General features: G+C 47.0%; 1 protein-coding gene across 1 annotated transcript in view; it reads right to left on the bottom strand.

Annotated features, from left to right (window-relative positions):
* Positions 1 to 21,600, bottom strand: part of PSMD2 (proteasome 26S subunit ubiquitin receptor, non-ATPase 2) — a 40,357-nt gene that overhangs the window by 13,461 nt on the left and 5,296 nt on the right. The window contains exons 3-11 of the mRNA XM_081329147.1: positions 21,074 to 21,238; positions 19,422 to 19,543; positions 18,175 to 18,399; positions 16,402 to 16,560; positions 12,834 to 12,978; positions 9,407 to 9,467; positions 5,872 to 6,018; positions 2,895 to 3,001; positions 285 to 412 (exon numbers count right to left, since the gene is read on the bottom strand). Coding sequence (XP_081185273.1) covers positions 285 to 412; positions 2,895 to 3,001; positions 5,872 to 6,018; positions 9,407 to 9,467; positions 12,834 to 12,978; positions 16,402 to 16,560; positions 18,175 to 18,399; positions 19,422 to 19,543; positions 21,074 to 21,238 — 1,259 coding nt within the window. The remainder of the gene's footprint in view (positions 1 to 284; positions 413 to 2,894; positions 3,002 to 5,871; positions 6,019 to 9,406; positions 9,468 to 12,833; positions 12,979 to 16,401; positions 16,561 to 18,174; positions 18,400 to 19,421; positions 19,544 to 21,073; positions 21,239 to 21,600) is intronic.

The following is a 21,600-nucleotide window of genomic DNA, read 5'->3' as shown; positions in this document are numbered from 1 at the left end:
ACTTTGTAACACTGTAACTTTTGGGAGGGAGCGATCCTGCTGATACCACATAGCCAAGTAAATATGTTCTTTAAGGAAAACCTTTGCCTAGAACAGGGGTAGGCAATCTTGGCTCTTTTATGACTCGTGGACTTCAACTCCCAGAATTCCTGAGCCAGCTCATAAAAGAGCCAAGATTGCCTACCCCTGGCCTAGAAGTTCTTTTTTTTATTCTGTATATCGGAACCATGACGTGCATCCTGTGCTGCCTGAGGAAGAAAACGGAAGAGCAGGCAGATCCTCACCCAAAGATGGCACCGATGCGCATGGTATTGCTGTTGTGAAGGATGTAGTCGGAGAGCAGCGCAAGGGCTGGGTCGCACTCATTCCTCACCCCAGAGTTCACAATGCCACAAGCCAGCAGAGCCCCTGACTGGAGGAAAGACAAGGAAGGAACACACGGTCCAGAATACAGGATACAACAAGAGACACATCTAATGTTGAACGAGCCCCCCCCCCCCCCGCAACCAAATGCGTTCAGGCACGAGTGGAAGAGGATCGACAGCACGAAAATGTAGTTGTAGCACTTTTTATATCCACATGAAGCATTAGGAAAAAAGGGGATTTCAGTGCAAAGGACCCGAGGGCAACTGATCCATCTTAAAATGCCTGCATCCCACTGATGTCGCCAATGTGGCAACAGGCATGGCAGAGGGAAAACCGCTCGGAGCTCAAGCACCAACACTTGGCCAAATGTTTTAGATTCAGTCCCTGCATCTCCGCAAAGAGTGAGGAAATGTAGATATGGCTTCCCCTAGAACGTTCCAGAAGGTGGTCAAGACAAAGAGTTTTCCAACAGAACTTTTAACTTAGGATGCACGATGGGTGAAGCTGGGTATCTGCAAATTTGGCTATGGAATTAGGTGTCAACACTGCTAACATAAAAACTCGTATATTACTTTTAGAGCTAGAATTAGCAGACACTGGGGGGAATTAGGGAGGATGTATCTCAAGACTGTTGGTAATAAGAGAAGATAAGAATTTGGCGGGGTTGTTAAAACAGCAGGGAAAGTTTGCATTTTAAACTAATTGGAGAATGTGATTTATGACGGATGTGTTCAGGTGAGGAGAATTCAGATTTTGCCTTCTAATATGTACGTGCCGAAGCTATGCGAGTATAATAAAAGATTCTTTAAGGTAAACAATGCCTTGAAGTTCTTTGAAGTACTGCATTTGTTGGAAACATGACATTAGGTTAGGGCCCTGGGTTTGGATATCTTATTTGCTTGTCTTGTAAATTGACAGGACTACTTGAGGAAGATGTACAGGTAGTCCTCTACTTGCCACCACCATTAAGTCCCAAATTTCTAGGGTTCAGCAAGACAGTGAAGTGAGTTTTACCCCATCTGAAGACGTTACTTGCCACAGTTGTTAAGTGAATTGGTTAAGTTAGGAACAGGGTTGTACAAGTGAAACTGGTTTCCCTGCCTAGTTTGCTTGTTAGAAGGTCTCAAAAGGTAAGTCAGAAGACCCCGGGACATTGCAACCGTCATAAATACACGCCAGTTGCCTAGCATCCAAAGCTTGTGTGACCATGAATATGCGGCTATGGTCGTAAGTATGAAAAACGGTCATGCGACACTTTTTCCCCCAATGCTGTTGTAATTTCAAAAGGTCACTAAACAAATGGTTGTAAGTCAATACAAGTATATAAGCCCTGCTAACAAACAGGTACACAAACGCCTGAAACCCTGGAGACCTAACTGTGTGGGTCATAAAGGTAAAGGTTCCCCCGCACACGCGTGCTAGTCGTTTCCAACTCTAGGGGCCGGTGCTCATCTCCGTTTCAAAGCCGAAGAGCCAGCGCTTGTCCGAGGACGTCTCCGTGGTCATGTGGCCGGCATGACTAGACGCCAAAGGTGCACGGAGCGCTGTTACCTTCCCACCGTAGTGGTCCTTATTTTTCTACTTGCATTTTTACGTGCTTTCGAACTGCTAGGTTAGCAGAAGCTGGGACGAGTAACAGGCGCTCACTCTGCTACGCGGCACTCGGGATTCGACCCGACAAACTGCCGACCTTCTGATCGACAAGCTCAGCGTCCTAACCCACTGAGCCACCGCATCCCTATGTGTGGGTCATAATGTGACATAAACTGACTGGTGGAGAGGTAAGTTTTTATATTAGCATAAAACGAAGTTCTAGTTACTACTCAACTGCGGGCAAAATGCCTCAACAGGTGGTTAATAGATGGCTAACTTGGGAAGGTTAAACAGGATTTAGAATCACTTATCTGTGAGAAAAGCTGTGACACAGGGATTAGAATGCAGTTACTGCAGGCTACTTCTGCTGACTGCCGGCTGCTGGCAGTTTGGCAGTACGATCCTGACCGGCTCAAGGTTGACTCAGCCTTCCATCCTTCCGAGGTCAGTAAAAGAAGGACCAGGTTGTTTGGGGGGAGGTGGAGGGGGGGCAACTGGGAATTTCAGAGCTGTAGACAAGATTGGGAACTTGGAAAAACACTGTGGGACAAAGTGACGTTGGAACGTCTTTGCATCCGTGCAGTTTTCTTGGCTGTTATGGAGAGTTTCTAATCAAACCCGTTCTAGAATGTTTTTTTCCCCCAAGTTTGTAATCTAGTCCACAGCCCTGAAACACCTAGGTCAGGGGTAGGCAACCTTGGCTCTTTGATGACTCGTGGACGTCAACCCCCAGAATTCCTGAGCCAGCTGGCTCAGGAATTCTGGGAGTTGACGTCCACGAGTCATCAAAGAGCCAAGGTTGCCTACCCCTGTAGGGCCTCTCCATCTAAATCCTGCTCTACAGGAGTTGAGCCTAACCCATTGTATTTTTTTTATCCCTTTGTGATTAGACTGCTCCCCATGGAAGCATTTAGGTTAGGAATGGGGTTGCTCACCTTGATGTAGTCTTCTGAGGAGTACAGGTACTTGTCAATCTGGGTAAGGCCCCCATCCACATCCCACAGGAGGATCATGCCCAGCGAGGCTGCAGCACTCAGCATCCCTGCAGAATAAATGGGAGTCAAACCCTGCATCGTGGGGGATGCCAGCATACTTTACAAAGTATGGCTATTTTTTTAAATTAATTTCTGTTTTACTCCCCGCCAGCATTAACCAACTCTGGGCGATGGACAGCTGGAGAACATCTCGCCTCCATCCCTCCCCAGCTATTCACAAATATGTTGCAATTCCTGAGGCTGTCCTAATTCGCATACGTAGGGGAGGGGGGGTTTGCTCACCCCTGCCTTCATTCCAAGCAGTCAATTGTTTAAGCTCAGTTCAAGGCACGGGAGAGAAGGCAAAACGCCTGAAACAATGGATGAGTGGGAAGGGAAGCCGGCAGCTCCTCCCTTTGTAAAAGTCCACCGGCCACTGAGTCCTTCGGGAGAAGGGCGGTATAGAAATCAAATTATTAAATATTAAATTAAATATTAGGAGAAGACCAGAGGATCAGGGCTGCAAAAATCCAGATGGCCACTAGAGGCAGCCAAGAGATACAAGTACCTCTTCGTCGTCATCTAGGCCAGGGGTCGGCAACCTTAAACACTCAAAAGAACCACTTGGACCCGTTTCCCAGAGGGGGGAAAAAACACTGGGAGCCGCAAAACTCGTGCGCGCGCACACAAGGGGGGGACTTAATTAAAGAGTTTAATTAAAAAGAAATGGAGGCTGCTGTGCATGAGTTCTCTCTCTCTCTCTCTCTCCCTCCCTCTCTCTCCCCCCCTTCTCCCACTCTCCGATCTTCTGCTCACCTGGCAAGCTGGCTTCATGCTGTTCTGGACAAGCTAACACACATTCTTATTGGGCTGGCTCTCCTGCCCTTGAGAGCTGCTGCTTTCTGCTGCTTCCTGCTTCCTGTGGAGACGCAGCAAAGGCAGGAGCCCCGCCCAATAAGCTTGTCAGCGTCTTGAACAGCGTGAGTTACACACCCACAGAGAGAGAGAGAGAGAGAGAGAGAGAGAGAGAGAGAGAGAGAGAGAGAAGGGAAGCACAAGTGCCTCTCTCTGTCTCTCTGCAAATGGCTGGGAGCCACAGGAGAAGGCTGAAAGAGCCGCATGCGGCTCCAGAGCAGCGGGTTGCCGACCCATGATCTAGGGCCGTGGTAGTGAACCTATGACATGCGTACCACAGGTGGGACGCAGAGCCCTCTCTGTGGGCACGCATGCCGTCACCCCAGTCCTAGGCCTTCAGCTGGGTTTTATAAAACCTTTTCACTTTAGGCCTCTGCTGCCGTGTGCAAAAAAAAAAAAAGGTTCAATCAATCAATTTCAACTTCTAGCGGAAAAAAAAAGTTCTTGCAAAGTTTGAATTGATTAAACTTTTTAGTCCCACCCAGTCTGCTATTACCACTGCAGTCACGCCCACCCAATGGGCTACGCCCACTCAATTGGCCACGCCCACCCAATGGGCCACACCCACCCAATGGCCCATGCCCACCCGGCACCTGACGATACATAAGTGGGTTTTGGGTTGCAGTTTGAGCACTTGGGCTCTAAAAGGTTTGCCATCACTGATCTAGGGATTGATCCGTCTTCTGCAGTCTAAACCTGGCACCCTAAATTAAGCTTCCTACTATACCTATTTTACGTTTGGCCTTTTCTAAAAGTAAATCAGCCGCCTGGATAGCATTATGCAGGGTTCTAAGACAACTGTTGTATTCACCTCTTAGCTGGGGATCCTTAGTGCTCTCCTGATGTTTCATTATCCATCTAGGTAACATCACCAGTGCTGGAAGGGAGTGGGACTTGCTCCTGTTTTTCTGTATAGTAATGGCTTTCTCCCTATAGTGTTGGTGGAAGTTCAGGTGGCAGCCACTAGTGAGGGAGGGAGAGGCAATTAGAGCAAAGCCCATTCCTTTCCAGTACTGATGATGTTATCGACTTTGGTAATGAAATGACTGGGGGGAAAAACAAAAAACCTCAAAACCCGAGAACACCCAGAACCCCACAGTTCAAACCTGAGCTACAAATATTCTATCAGTATCGGTTCTTAGCATTCTCACCGCCGATAAAATAAAAAAAGGCAATTTGAATCAAAACTTCCCGAGTCCAGCTGGACTCATGATAGCTTGAAGGACCCATCCAGGCCATTTTCTTGGCAGCCCTACACAAATGACCGTCAATTCCTCCTGCCAGGATCCTGCCATCCCAGTTCTGGGGTTTCCTGGGGTTTTGCCATTAGACCTGACCCTCTTTTAATTTCTGAGTTCAGGCAAAATCAACCCAATTCTGTCACTTTGGTGAGTCACTCCGGCGAGTTTCCGATGTCAACACTGCTAACATCGGATGTTTTGCATTGACAACAGAGGGAAATGTAGCCCTCTTTTTCCCTTTCGCTTTTAGAGTCAGATGATGGCGGGGGTAAGGGGGGGATGTGAATGAGAGTCCAGCTAGACATAACAACACTAAACTTAGTGTGAGAATCAAGGTTACTGAGCCCACAGCTGATAAAGAAATGGCGGGCTGGAGAGCTGGAGAGAAAGCCCGCGCTTCAAGCTAATTTGGGGATGTGATTTATGACAGTCAATTGGAGGAGGGAATTGTGCTTCGATACTATGTGCCCAGGGGAGGGGACTTCAGTTTTTGGCTTCGATTATGTAAGTGCCGATATTATGCTGCTCGAATAAAAGATCCTTTAAGGTAAACAATGCCTCAAAGTTCTTTTGAAGAGTTTCATCTGTCGGAACCATGACATCCAGTATCTTAGAAAGTGGAGCACAGAAGCAGCGTTCTATATTCTACCCAATAATGAATTCCTTGCCAAAGAGCATTTCTCGTGAGTGCAAAATTTCTCACGCTGGAGCAAAAATGTCTCCACCTTTATTATCCCTTCTTCCTCCCAACCCCAGATCTTGGGTTCTTCTCGTCCCCTCACCGTGGTCCTTATTTTTATAGAGCCACTTGTTGCCATCATCCGTCAGCAGCTTGTCCTGGCCAAAAGCAGCATTCACAAAACCGTTCACGAAGGAGGAAGCCAAATTCATCCGAGCTGAATCCACTTGCGAACCGCTGCCGCCGAACCCTGAGGGAGCAGAGAGCACAAGGATGAGGAGATTGTCCTGGCTGAGATCAGAACTCTGAAACACCTGGGCTCTGAAAAGAAAGCTCATTTTTAAGAGGCTACAGCCTAGCCGAGAGACCTCAGCCATCAAAACAACTACACTGTCATGGGCTGCCTGCTAAATAAGACAAAAGTTGCCTGGATTTTGTCATTAGCAAACCATGGGCAAATGGAAGACTGGGGGGGGGAGAGCGAGGGCTTGGGGTCGACCTAGAGCAGGGGTCTTCAAAGCCGGCCCTTTTTATGACTTGCGGACTTCAACTCCCAGAATTGCTAACTAACTTAGTAACACGGCAGGGATTCACTGAACGACTGTGGCAAGAAAGAAAATGGGACAAAACTCGCTTGGCAACCATTCTCGCTTAGCAACAGAAATTTGGGGCTCGGCTGTGGTCATAGGTCGCCGACAACCATACAGGACATTTGGCTGGAACACAAAAGGGAAAAAAAAGCCACCCCAGAAAAAAGACAGCAATTAACCACTACTATAATGCATGAGACGGTATCCAGGAATCAAATTCAATGAAAGGCCATTTTTGGTGTGTGTGTGTGTCTGTGTGTTTTTAAAATTCCAAACAGAGTATTAGGTTTGATGAGAAGGACTTCCTTATCTAGAATTATCCAGAATTCCTTCTTCACAGCTTTTTATTTTCCCTTCAAGGACTCAATCAAACCAATCTTCTCTCCTACCAAGAAATTTTGCTCCCTCTCCACTCCAGGTTTTTCGGGCCATGATCTTCCCAAGTATTATCCTTAATCGTTTCAACCGAGAACAAAATAAATCAATAAATCAGTATCAGAGCAAAGCCACTATATTCGAGGACAAATTGCAAAGCCTAAAACAACAGGAGACAAAGACTTTGAAAAGTGAGAACTTAAAGAAGACCGGATAGAGATGCCATCAACGCTTTTGAGGCAGCTAATTCAGGCGTCTTCAAACTTGGCCCTTTTCTGACTTGTGGACTTCAACTCCCAGAACTCCTCAGCCAGGCACACGTGCCTGGCTGAGGAATTCTGGGAGCTGAAGTCCACAAGTCATAAAAGGGCCAGGTTTGAAGACCCCTGATCTGGAGTGAAGCAGTATGCCTAGTTTCCAAATTCTTGAGGGCCTCTCAACTCCCCAGATAACGACTCCAGGACAGAAGAATGTTCTCCAATGGGAAAAATAGAATCTTTCACCTCAAGAGCAGCCAGACTCCCAAATAAACTTGGCGTTATCTAACTTTAAGCAGATTCTAGCTGTGGAGAACGTTACTTCTGGGCTTGGCTCTGTCGTGAGTTGTGCTTGGGTTAACGTTTAAAACAGTGTGGAATGGGCCATCTACGCCTTCCTTGCAGAGGACTTGTTCATTCTTCTCAAAAAGTGGCCCTCCCATCGAGCTTCACTCCCACTGTTCCTCTCTGTTCAATGTTCTTGGCAGGTTTTACGGACTCGGTTTGTTGTTCATACTGAAAATCTGTCTGTAGGAGCAAAATCATAAGCTCATTTGGTCTTTTGAAGCCCATCTAAGCCAGGGCTGTTCAACCTTTTCAGCCATTGTACCACTTTTAGGATATGGCAACATCCGAGTACCACCAGTCGCCTAGCAAGGTGTCAAAAACGTGATGACCCCCCCCAAAAAACCAACCCAGGAAAAAAGTGATGAAGTACAGGTAGTCCTCGACTTACAACAGTTCGCTTAGTGACTGTTCGAAGTCACAACGGCACTGAAAATAGTGCCCCCCCAAGCCACAGCTGAGCAAGACACCTGCCTGCCCGGCGGCGCTCTTCCTCCTGTCCGAGGTTTTCACTGTTGTGAGCGTTTCAGTTGAGGATTGGCAGTGGGGGTGGGTGTTTGGTTTTTATTCCCTCCCCATCTGCTGGATGGTTGCAGCAGGTTTTGGTCACTTCACATGACCCTGGGACACTGTGATCGTCATAAATATGAATCAGTTGCCAAGCATCTGAATGTAAATCACAAGACCCTGGAGATGCTGCAAGATTCCAGCTGATTGGCGCTTCTTCTGGGCTCAGCAGAAGCACCGGGATCAGCACCGAGCTTCAGCTGGAGCCTGGTGCTGATCCTGGCACTTCCACTGAGCCCTGACAGCCCCAAAGAAGCGCTGATCCTGGCGCTTCCACTAAGCGACAGCCCTGCAGCTCCAGCCATCTCTCGCTCAGGCTTGTGTGGTGCTGCCACCGGTTCAGTTCATTCCCCTTCCCCGCTACCACTTTTCTAGGATGGTCGCATACCACCTGCCAGGTGCCAATGTACCACAGGTGGCACCCGTACCACTGGTTGAAAAGCCCTGATCTAAGCCAGGAGCCCAGAATGGCTATGGAAAGGGGGGGGCAGAGTCAAGAGAGGAATCAGCCTAGAGCTGTTATGTTCCCACAAGCGGTCCAAGTCCTCTTGAATTCTGTTAACTCTTATATAGCATCACGTTAGTGCTGTTGGTTGACCAAATTCTTATGAAGAGGCATGAGCAATAAATCAGCTTAACTGGAACTTAATGCATGGCCCTGATTTTTCGTGCATGAAATAACTGTAATTTGTCAAAACTAATTGTTCTGAAAACAGAAGTATTCTTATGTCACAATGCCTTCTGTGGACATTCCCTGTTTAAAAAAACTAAACTTTCAGGTTCAAACTATTATGGATATATTCCACAACAATCAAAATTGCACATTTATATAGTTTCCCAGTCCATGGCAAAAACAGCCTCAGGGTGTGAATCAAGAATTTGGGAGAGAAAGGAACGCACTTGATGAGTGTGACCAGGTAGACATAAGTTTGCAAAAGAGAATTCAAATAGGACTGGGCAATTATATCTGAAGAAGCATCATTGTATAGTTAGAACTGCCCCTCTCTATACTCAAATTAAATCCAAACAGAGTAAATCAGACTGATGACAAGGGTTACAACCAGGGGCAGGCAACCTTGGCTCTTTTATGACTCGTGGACTTCAACTCCCAGAATTCCTGAGCTGGCATGGCTCAGCTTGGAAACCTCTCCCTTTTCCCTCAGCGTGGATGGTTGAGGAATTCTGGGACTTGAAGTCCACGAGTCATAAAATAGCCAAGTTTGAAGACCCCTGCTTTAGTGTATAGGCCAGGGGTAGGCAACCTTGGCTCTTTTATGACTCGTGGACTTCAACTCCCAGAATTCCTGAGCCGGCATGGCTCAGCTTGGAAACCTCTCCTTTTCCTTCAGCGTGGCTGGCTCAGGAATTCTGGGAGTTGAGGTCCACGAGTCATAAAAGAGCCAAGGTTGCCTACCCCTGGTTACAACCAACCAAGATATTCCATCCATTTTCCAGTGAACCCAGAGTCAGCACGGACCCCCACTATTTTAAGCCTAGCACTTACGGTTATTTTCTAGATGCGTTTTGTAAATGTCGTCTGGCACCTTGGGCTCCATGATGTCCAGCTGGAGGCAATAGAAAAAATTATCTCTGATGTGTTAGGTATAAAACAAGTCTTAACCAGATTGCTATATTAAGCCACCATCCATGTTTAAAATATACTTATGGAATCACAGAATGACCAAAATAGGTGTGGTTCACAACCCTTTGAGTTACAAAATAAAAATAAAAATCCAACCCTGAAATCAAGGTTAATGCTATTCAAATATAATATACTGAGCACATTCACTTGCAGGATAAGCACACAGTGGTAAAGTAATAAATAAGCCGTAGCGTCATTTAGAGAGGGGGAACTGAAAATTCATCTAATTTATCACCCACATCCCACTGTCGCCCCAAATCAAAGCTTTAATTCGATTTTCCATGATGTAACACCCCACATTCAATCACTTTGTACAGCTTTCTTAGCTTGCCTGTATCTTACTACAGGGGTCCCCAACCCCTGGTCCGTGGACCAGTACCGGGCCACGGCATGCCAGCAATCGGGCCGTGCAAATAAGCGCAAAGCCCCATCTGTGGGATGCAGGCAGCACACAAAACCACGCGCCCCCCCCTCCGGTCCGTGGAAAAACCTCTCTCCACGGAACTGGTCCCTGGTGCCCCAAACGTTGGGGGGCTCTTGTCTTCCTAGATCACAGCAAATCCAATTTAAATCCACAATTTGCAAGAAGGCTTTGGATAGCAACGAAGTCGGCTTACTTTGTAATTTTTCTGTTCCTTAGTTCTCCAGTAATTGCCCTCCGCTTTTAATCCAATGCAATTAGGGAGAACTTGGGGGGGGGGGGGAAACTGGAAAAGAATGAGCTTTGAGGGGCTATCGGTAGCACAGGAGTCTCAAGTTCCCTGCAGTTTTGGATGAATGCCCAAATCAAAGAGATGATTTACTCAAAGCTGAAGAAGTTTTTTCTTTTTTGCTCTCACTGAACGCAGATGCCCCGCTGAGCGTTTCTGCTCATTAGAAATGCGAAACATGTTGAACTTGAAATGTTTTGATCTTGAAATAACTGCTTCCAGTTGCACCAGGTTGTTCTGACCTTGCTAGAAATATTTCAAGCTAACTTGGCTGTTTTTACATTCTGAATGCTTCTGGTATCTGGGTAAGGTTGCCAGAACATTCCAGGTGAACTCAGAACAGCTCTTCCAAGGATTGGTTTTGAATTCAAAATCTTTTGCACCCTGCTGCGAAGAGCGAGTCACAAAAGGGTTAGAATCAAATAACTGATCACCCCACACAAATATGTGGTGGGGGTGGGTGTGTGTGTGAAAAAAAAAGACTCCATGGCTGCAAATCCTGTTTTATCTATATAAGTGAAATTTAGAAATGGGGACAGGTATTGGCAATCTCTGGAGATGCCCCCTTTTTTTTTACACTAAATTGTCCAGAGAGTGTGTCAAATCAGCAGCCTTTACTGCTAGAAGAGGCGAGAGCAGAGAAATAGTACGTAAGTAAAAAAAAGATGTCGAGACTCTAGAAAGGGTACAGAGAAGAGCAACAAAGATGATTGGGGGACTGGAGGCTAAAACATATAAGGAACGGTTGCTGGAATTGGGTATGTGTAGTTTAATGAAGAGAAGGGTGAGGGGTGACAAGATAGCAGTGTTCCAATATCTCAGGGGCTGCCCCAAAGAAGAGGGAGTCAAGCTCTTCTCCAAAGCGCCTGAAAGCAGGACAAGAAGCAACGGATGGAAACTAACCAAGGAGAGAAGCAACCTACAACTAAGGAGAAACTTCCTGACATTTAGAACAATTAACCAGCGGAACCACCTGCCTCCAGAAGCTGTGAATGCTCCAACACTGGAAGTTTTTAAGAAGAGACCGGACAGCCATTTGCCTGAAATGGTATAGGGTTTCCTGCCTGAGCAGGGGGTTGGACTAGATGACCTCCAAGGTCCCTTCCAACTTATCATTATTAAATATTAAAGTAGAACAGCACTATATTTCAAATATTTAAACACACGCTCAGCTCTCCTAAGAAAGCACTGCAAAACCAGCGTTTAAGTCAGACGGCAGCGAAGGCACAACTTCTTCGGCACCAGACATTTTCCGTTTCAAAAGTTATTACTGTATATTTAGTTCTGAGCACTGGGTTCCAAAAACTAGATGATAATGTACCCAACTAATTTTATTAGGTCTAGTATCTTTGCTGGCTTATAATGAAATATGCGGAATATATTGAGAGTTGCAATCTTTTAAGCTTCACGCTATCCAGACAACTTCAGTGTTCCTTTTTTTTACAATTTACTAAGTTTTTCCAGATTCTAATTAAATTTGCATGCCAATATCCTGACTGTTGAAAACAAGATAAGATTCTAGTAAAATATCCAGGTTGAAACAAAAACACAAAAAAGAACTCACAGTGAGAGTGATAAATGGCGGGAAAACCTTCCATGCCTGAAAATGTATTAAAACTCATCCTTGCATCGAATTAAAAGCAGTGAAAACGTCTGTGCAAATGTTCCATCTGCCTTAAATTTGGGGAAGCATCACAGGCAGTCCTTGTTTAGCAAATACAATTAGGACAGCACACTAGGTTGTTAACCAAAGTGAAAGAGCAACTGCGCTTGTGATCTTATTTCAGCTTTTTCCACTGCATTACAGACCGGCGAAGATCATAAATGAGACTGGGTCATAAATTTACTCTTTAATCACCATTTTAACAGTGAACAGTTTGTTAAACGAAGCAGTCACTAAACAAGGTCTGCCTGTATTATTATTTCTTAACATTTGACCTTCTTTTCAAAAACGTAAGTGGCCATTGTGGGGGGAGGGGGAATCTATTAGGAAATCAACCGACGCTTATCAGCAGGTTTTATTCTCAGCTCCTGTTTGCAACAGCAGATGGCACTCAGGTGCAAAATAACGCTATAAGATGGGAGTAAGGAGGTGTTTCTGAAAATTAAGCCAGAATGCTTGAAAAGCTTTCCCAGGAATCTAGGTATCTTGCTGTCATTCAGTCAACATTTATCCCTTGCCTTGTTCTAAATCAGGGGTCTTCGAACTTGGCCCTCTTATGACTTGTGGACTTCAACTCCCAGAATTCCTCAGCCAGGCACCTCATTCTAGAATGTTTCCCCCCCCCCCAAGTTTGTAATCCAGTCCACAGCCCTGAAACACCTAGGTCAGGGGGTAGGCAACCTTGGCTCTTTTATGACTCGTGGGCTTCAACTCCCAGAATTCCTCAGCCAGGAACGCTGGCTAAGGAATTCTGGGAGTTGAAGTCCATAAGTCATTAAAAGGGCCAAGTTCGAAGACCCCTGTTCTAAATGGACTTTCTGCAAGTCACCACACCACACCTTTTTCCAAGATTCAAAATCCTCTTGGGGGAAACCCCCCCCCCCCGCAAACCTTGTGATAGTCAGAGAGAACTTACTTCCCTGGCCAAGGCTAGAAAGTTACTGTTGAGCTGGACGTTAGACATGATCTCTGTAAGGTCCTCATATTCTTCGACATCCTCACTTAGCTCCAGAAAGACACCGTGGCGGCCCAGCATGAAGGCCATTTGCTTCTGAACAACTCTGCAAAACAACAACGACAACAAAAAACCAGTCAGCAAACCAAAAACATTTAGCTAGAGTGGATAAATGTACTGTCATTTATTAAATCTCCGCAATATCCCGTTGGTGGCCTTTGTTTTTTGCTTTTTGCTTTTTTTTTTAAAAAAAGAGCTACGGAGCCAGTGTTTTCATCATCTCCTGCGGATGGTCTTCCGTTTTGCCACTCCCTGCCGTGGGGTTGCTGAGCCAACAAGATGGTTCCGCCCTAGACGCCTTATGGACCCTGAGCGGTTCCAAACGGCGCTTGGGCCCCCACCTGCCTCCTTTGCTCACAGCTCGGCTGATGCCTTAGTGGAAGCCTGGGAAAGGGCAGCCACAGAGGCACTCGACCAAGTTGTACCCATGCGGCCCTTGACCCGACGCAGATCCCAACGGGCCCCATGGTTCTCCATGGAGCTCCGCGAGATGAAGCGTCGGAGACGGGGCCTAGAGAGCTGTTGGAGGTCCAGCCGATCCGAATCCGACCGGTTATGACTAAGGTCGTTTACGAGAACTTATCTCGCAGCGTTGAGGGTGGCTAGGTCTAACCACTTTGCCACCCTCATCGCGTCCGCAGAGAATCGCCCGGACGCCCTGTTTAGGGTAACTCGCTCCCTTCTTAATCAGGAGGTGAGGGAGGAACCCTTGCAGGGTCGAGCCGAGGAGTTTAGTCGATTTCTGTCGGACAAAATCGCTCGGATCCGGACCGGTTTGGACTCCGACTGGGCAGAGTCTGACGAAGAGGATACGGGCGGTCTTGTCGATTCAATCTGGGAAGAGTTCGATCCTGTGACTCCTGAAGAAGTGGACAAGATCATGGGGAAGCTGAGCTCCACCACGTGTTTGTTGGACCCGTGCCCCTCCTGGCTGACTTATGCAGCCCGGGATAGGACACGAGGCTGGCTCCAGGCAGTGATTATGGCCTCTTTGAGTCAGGGTAGCTTTCCTGCCGCCTTGAAGGAGGCGGTGGTGAGACCCCTCCTCAAGAAGCCTGCCTTGGACCCAGCAATTTTAAACAACTATCGTCCGGTCTCCAACCTTCGCTTTTTGGCGAAGGTTGTTGAGAGCGTGGTGGCGCATCAGCTCCCTTTGTTCTTGGATGAAGCTGATTACCTAGACCCGTACCAATCGGGTTTCAGGCCCGGGTACAGCACGGAGACGGCATTGGTCGCGCTGGTGAATGATCTCTGGCGGGCTCGGGACAGGGGTTGTTCCTCTGTCCTAGTCCTTTTAGACCTCTCAGCGGCTTTTGATACCATCGACCATGGTATCCTGCTGCGACGTCTCAGAGGGTTAGGAGTGGGAGGCACAGTTCTCCAGTGGTTCTCCTCTTACCTTCTGGGACGTTCGCAGTCGGTGTTGGCAGGGGGGCAGAGATTGACCTTGAGACCTCTCATTTGTGGAGTTCCTCAGGGGTCGGTTCTCTCGCCTCTCCTGTTCAACATCTATATGAAGCCGCTGGGTGAGATCATTCGTGGTTTTGGAGTTGGGTATCACCAATATGCTGATGATACCCAACTTTTTATTTCTACCCCAAACCACCCCAGCGATGCCCTCGACGTGATGTCCCGTTGCCTGGAGGCGGTCCGGGTCTGGATGGGGAGGAACAGGCTTCGACTCAACCCTGACAAGACTGAGTGGCTGTTCGTGCCGGCATCCCGGGAAATTCCGATTATTCCATCTCTGGCCATGGGGGTTGAGCTATTACCCCCCGTAGATAGGGCCCGCAACTTGGGGGTCCTTCTAGATTCACAGCTCTCTTTGGAAGAGCATATTGGAGCTGTGACTAGGGGGGTCTTTGCCCAGGTTCGCCTGGTGCGCCAGTTGCGGCCCTATCTAGACCGGGATGCCTTGCGCACAGTCACTCATGCGCTCGTGACCTCTCGTCTAGACTACTGTAATGCTCTCTACATGGGGCTGCCCTTGAGGTCCACCCGGAGACTCCAACTTGTGCAGAATGCAGCCGCGCGAGTTGTCTTGGGAGTTTCCCAATACTCCCATGTTACACCTTTGCTCCGCGAGCTGCATTGGCTACCGGTTGCTCTCCGGGTGAGGTTCAAGGTGTTAGTTATGACTTACAAAGCCCTTCATGGCATGGGTCCGGATTACCTACGGCAACACCTGCGGCCGGCGTCAACTTCCCTCCGTCCAGTGCGCTCCCACAGAGAGGGCCTCCTCAGGGTGCCGCCGATCAAAGAATGCCGATTGGTGACCCCCAGGGGGAGAGCGTTCTCTGTGGGCGCGCCAGACCTTTGGAACCGCTTACCGGTAGAGCTCCGGATGGCCCCCGACCTTCGCTCCTTCCGGCGCGATCTCAAAACATTCTTTTTTGAACAAGCTGGCCTGGTCTGACGGGATGGGGTTGGGTTTTTAAAACTAGTTTTAATTTTAATATGTATTGATTTTATGGGCATGATGTTTAATGGCTTTTTAATTTTTGTATTCGATTTTTATTGTGTATTGCCCTGTTCACCGCCCTGAGTCCTTCGGGAGAAGGGCGGTATAGAAATCAAATTATTAAATTAAATTATTAAATTAAATTAAATCCCGCAGAGGTGGATCGGGCTCACTTTTCCGGGCTTCCCGAAAGCCCTTAAAACCTACTTTTTGCTCAGAGCAGAGCGCTGTGTTTTAATGGGCATTTGAACTCCAGACTCTTCTTTTGCCTATGTTTTTAATTCGCTTACCAATGCACTTTTTTAAAAAAATGGAGAGCTTGTAAGTCCCCCAGTCTTTCAGCAGTCAGGTTCGTAATTTTTGGCTTAGCTGTGGTCATGAAGTCGAGGACTACCTGTTCTCTCCTGCCTGATGTATGAGGTGGTATCAGAATAACAAAGTTGGAAGGGACTTTGGAGGTCTTCTAGTCCAACCCCTTCCTCAAAACAGGAGACCCCATACCATTTCAGGCAAATGGCTGTCCAGTCTCTTCTTAAAAACTTCCAGTGTTGGAGCATTCACCACTTCTGGAGGCAGGTTGTTCCACTGGTTAATTGTTCTAACTGTCAGGAAGTTTCTCCTTAATTCTAGGTTGCTTCTCTCCTTGACTAGTTTCCATCCATTGCTTCTTGTCCTGCCTTCAGGTGCTTTGGAGAATAGCTTGACTGCCTCTTCTTTGGGGCAACCCCTGAGATATTGGAACACTGCTATCGTGTCCCCCCTCATCCTTCTCTTCATTAAACTAAACATACCCAATTCCTTCAACCGTTCTTCATGTGTTTTATCCTCCAGCCCCCTAATCATCTTTGTTGCTCTTCTCTGCACTCTTTCTAGAGTCTCAACGTCTTTTTTATACCTGTGAATCAAGGGGTCTTTGGACAAGGCTCTAGTCTAGACTTTAACGATTCTCCTAACCCTGAATCCTGTGGATCTGCCAACAGCACCCCAATTTTAGGGAGCACTACTTACACATCTTTGCAGGAAATGAAGATGTTTTCTGCCAGTTCCATGTCATTCAGCATGAGGGCCAAACGCAGCGCTTCAGGGTAGCGGTTGAACTTGCGAAAGATGCTAAGGGCACAACGAAGTAGGGCAGAATTCTCTGGCTCGGGGACATAGCTAACACAGCTTGAAAAATAAGAAAGAGAGGGGCAGAAAAATGAAGCTTGGTTAGCACGATGGCTGTTAGCCAACTGGTCCATTTTTCCCCCAACAACAGTGTTACACAGTGCCTCAAAGAAGCTCCCCAAACCTTGGTGCGGCCCTCAGCCCCTCCTGCCAAATTAAAGTTTTCGATCTGCGATGGGGAAAATCATTAAACTCATGAAAAATAAGTTGTAGGTGGGCTGGAAGAGAAGAAAAACACCATGTGCATATTGAGGGATATGTGAGCCACAATTTTTCATGGCATCACCGTGGAAGAGCGATATATCTGCTGTATTGTACAGAAAAATCCAAGCAGACAGAAATCCTACAAAACAGCAAATATATAGAAGTTACCTAAATTGGGAATCGGTTCCTTTAAAGGGGGTGTGGGGGGGGGGGAAACCTTTTGGAGAATAGTGAGCTGATTGATAAAGTTTTAGAATTTATGGCTAATTATACCTTTCTTATCAGGTTAATTTCAGCATAAAGCACACTTTTTTGCATTATAAATGAATGCAAGAGGGATGTGGTGGCTCAGTGGGTTAGGATGCTGAGCTTGTCAATCAGAAGGTTGGCAGTTTGGCGGGCCGAATCCCGCGTAACAGAGTGAGCGCCTGTTACTCATCCCAGCTTCTGCCAACCTAGCAGTTCGAAAGCACGTAAAAATGCAAAAATAGGGACCGCTATAGTGGGAAGGTAACAGCGTTCCGTGCGCCTTTGGCGTCTAGTCATGCCGGCCACATGACCACGGAGACATCCTCGGACAAGTGCTGGCTCTTCGGCTTTGAAACGGAGATGAGCACCGGCCCCTATGTGCGGGGGAACCTTTACCTTTACCTTAAATGACTGCAAGCCTGTCACAATCAATCAGGACTTGGGCTCTGAATATCCTAGATCAGGGATTTCCAAGCTTGGCAACTTTAAGACACGTGAACGTCAACTCCCAGAATTCCCCAGCCAGCACAATCGCTATAAACCTGAAGTCCACATGTCTTAAAGTTGCCAAGATTGGGAAACACTGCCCTACACTTAAGCGCCTGCATTTCCTTGCAACAATTCTTTGTCCTGTTGGACTGCCTCAGTAGAATGAGTTTCTAACTCTATGATGTCTAAAAGAAATAATAGTTCCACCTTGAGTGCTACTCTGAACTCCACACACAAAGAAGAAATTAGCTTCAAAGGCTAAGAGAGAAAAAGATCCACTGGGATTTTAGAAGAATAAGATAGGAAGGACGTGGAAACACAAGAGTTTTGAGAAGGTAAAGAGGTGGATAGCATTCTTCACGAATCGGAAAAGAGATCACACAGAAGATTTAAGATCTGTCCTGCATTGTTTCAGAGTGCAGAAAAAGAATAAAAGATCTGAGTGACAGGAATGTAATTTCCAATCAGGTCTTAGGAGGGGGGGGGGAAACCTTTGGTAATAGAACCGTAGAACCAATTAGGCAGAGAAATTTGGTTTGGCTAACCACTGACCATCAACGTCTTAATTTGGATCTCTGTATTCATCAAAGAGTTGGTCTCAGCGACCTAATTCAGCCTTGCCAACTCTTAATGAATCGAACTCTACAAACTCAGAAAGCACAGTTCCCTCACCTGGTCAAATAGAGACAAACTTTGGCATAGGCATTGTCATCAATATATTCCTCCAGCATGTCCATCTGCTCGATTTCCATGAGCAAATCGCAGGCCTCGTGCTCAGCATTATGGGCCATGTTGTATGGCACAATCTCCTTCACGAGAGTTAAAAGTGTGTCCTTCTGAGTCTTGTCTGCCTCATCAATCTCCTGCCACTCCTTGGCGACTTCACCTGCCAGGTGTCTGCAGGGGCAACGGAATCAAACGGCATGAGTTCCAAACCAAACCAAACCAAGATCCTACAGTAGGCCATCTTTTTTTTTTTTTGGTCTGGCAAATTTATATTTTGTTTTCCAGCCCGTGAAATTCCAGAGGTACCCTTTACTGAACTTGGGACTTGAATCTTTCTATCTGCTTTATTGTAAGGAAGACTCCAAATAACGGATTATATGTCAAAAGAGACATCGGCAGCCTTGGTTAATAAAACACCTGCTGCAAGGGACTGTACTGAAGAGACAGTGTTAACTGGGACGTCACTTGGAAGTCTTCTGTGCTCTGCAGATGAAAGGTGATGCTTAACAATAAAAAAGAACTATATAGTCCAAAAGAACAGTATTATTGATGTTTAGATCAAAGTTCCTGAATCCCCAGTCTGTGGACCGGCACCGGGCTGTGGCATGCCGGCAACCGGGCTGCGCAAACAAGCGAAGCCCCATCCATGGGATGCAGGCAGCACACAAAACCATGCCTCCTCCGGTCCACGGAAAAACCTTCTTCCGTGAAACCGGACCCTGATGCCCAAAAGGTTGGGGGCCGCTGTTTTAGAGCAGGGGTCCTCAACCTTGGCAACTCCCAGGATTCTGGGAGTCGAAGTCCACAAGTCTTTAAAGTTGCCAAGGCTGAGGACCCCTGTTCTACATCATCAAAGATTCTTAGCTTGCTTCTTTTATTTTTTATTTTTTTAAAATTCCATTTATATCCCGCCCTTCTCCGAAGACTCAGGGCGGCTTACAAGCTTAGCAGTAGCCTTCATTCTATGTATATGCCTGCTTATTAGGGCTTTCACACACACCCCAAGCGGCATTATTACAAAGTCAGCTTAATTGCCCCCAACAATCTGGGTCCTCATTTTACCTACCTCGGAAGGATGGAAGGCTGAGTCCACCTTGAGCCTGGTGGGATGCGAACCTGCAACTAATTGCAGGCAGCTGGTGTTACTTAAGGAGGCATTAGCCCACTGCTCCACCAAGGCTCTTGAGACTTACCTGACATATTCATGTCCCCATGAAGCTAAGGGTTCTTGAGACCCCACCAACCGATATTTCAGACACTCTCGCTCTCCGCTCATCGTCATGGCCAAAACGGATATAATGTCGGCAGCAAAACGCTACAAGGGGAAAAAAAGATGTCAAGACTGTGTCAAACAACACCTCTGGCTAACATGTCCTAAAACTGAAAGGTAGCAAAACCACTCGGTGTTATACTTCGCAGCCTGCCCGAATAAACAACAATACTCAATTCAGAGTCTCTGGGGATGATTACAGGCAGTCCTAGATTTACAAACGTTTGTTTAGGGACCATTCGGAGTTACAATGGCACTGCAAAAGTGACTTGTGACCGGTTTTCACTCTTGACGGCTGCTGCAGCCTCTCCACGGTCACATGACCAAAGTTCAGGCGCTTGGCACGGAGCGCGTATTTATGGCAGCTGCACTGTCCCAGGATCACGTGGTCGCTATGTGAAACCTTCCCAGCTGGCTTCCGACAAGCAAAAGCAAGGGTGGAGGCCAGATTGGCTCAATGACACGATTCACAGTTGCAGTGAATCACTCTACAACTGTGGCCCGAGAGGTCGCAAAATGGGACAAACCTGACTTGACAGCCTTGCTTAGCCATGGAAATGTTGGGCTCAGTCGTGGGTCGTAAGTCAAAGACTACCTGTACGCAATATGAAGAACTGTCTCTCCTAATAAAAAGACGGTTTTGGCTTTTTAAAGCTAAAAAAAAAAACACCCTTTCCTTCCTCAAAGGAATGAGCAACGCATTTGCTCTCCTTATGAGTAAGTTCTCTCCTAACCCAACTGTACAGGAAGCTTTTAAGTCACATTACAGGAGCCCTCTTGGGTTCCACCTCAACTGCCACCCATTTTTTTTAAAATCCCATTTATATCCCGCCCTTCTCCGAAGACTCAGGGCGGCTTACAATCTAAGCACAAATCAATGTGCTTAGCAATAGCCTTCATTCTATGTATATGCCTGCTTATTAGGGCTTTCACACACACCCCAAGCGGCATTATTACAAAGTCAGCTTAATTGCCCCCAACAATCTGGGTCCTCATTTTACCTACCTCGGAAGGATGGAAGGCTGAGTCAACCTTGAGCCTGGTGGGATGCGAACCTGCACTAATTGCAGGCAGCTGGTGTTACTTAAGGAGGCATTAGCCCACTGCGCCACCAAGGCTCTTTTATCTTCTTCCTAGCAAGTGGCCGGCCTTCTTTTTTTCAGCTCAGCTGAGTGCTGATCCCACTGATTGCGTAATGAATGGACCCGCCGGCTTGTCGCCCACGCAACACAGTGGCTTGTTGAGAGTGTTACTGGACTTGCCATCCAACTGGCTTTCGTGCCTAAGGTGGGACTAGAACTCACAGTCTCCCAGGTCCCAGCCTGTAGCCAAACCGGCTCTCACTCGCCAACCCGTTTTATGTTCTGCTATTTTGAAGATCGTGTGAAAGTATACGGTGAACAGACTGCTCTTTGAAACAAAGAGAAAGGAGCAAAGAAAGTTACATCGGTATTTAGATTTGTGACAACCTGGGGCCAATTTGCTAGCCAGCTAGCTATTAAAGGACAAAAAAAAAGAGAAGAGAGAAACGGTAAAGTAGCCTCAATGCTTGCTCAATCGATCCAGGTTACGCACCTTGTTTTCCCCTGCCGCCATGTTTTCGTAGATCTCTTTCAATTTGCCGTAATGTGGCCGCAGGAACTTCAAGGGCTTGGGTACAGAAGTCATGGAGGTTGTGGAAGAGCGGATCTGCCTGCGTAGCTCTTCCAGGGCAGGACGATAAAGAGCCGTGTCCTGCTCCTGCAAGGAGATCGGTTGTCATTAGGAAGGAAACAAAAATCTGCAGGCCAAGCTCTCCCTGCAAAACCGCTGCTTCTTTTCAAGTATGGCCAGTACGAATCAGCTCAAACCTTTGCTATGGGACTCGTGCTAAGAACACATTTACTATAAATAAGACATACTTATTTTGTTAAGAAGAGTCCTGGAGGATCAGGCAACTGGTCCGTTCAGTCCACCATTGGTCACACAATAATAAAAAAAAGCTTCCTTTTTATGACCCCGTAGTTCCTATTCTTAGTACCGCTTTATAAAGCCCTAGTAAGACCATACGTCGAATGCTGCAGCCAATTTTGGCTACCATATCACAAAAAAGATGTTTGGAG

Source organism: Vipera berus, assembly GCF_964194415.1.
Source record: "Vipera berus genome assembly, chromosome: 5".
Classification (NCBI taxonomy): Eukaryota; Metazoa; Chordata; class Lepidosauria; order Squamata; family Viperidae; genus Vipera; species Vipera berus.
Note: the sequence above shows the minus strand (reverse complement) of the source record. Positions and strands in the feature narration are given on the sequence as shown.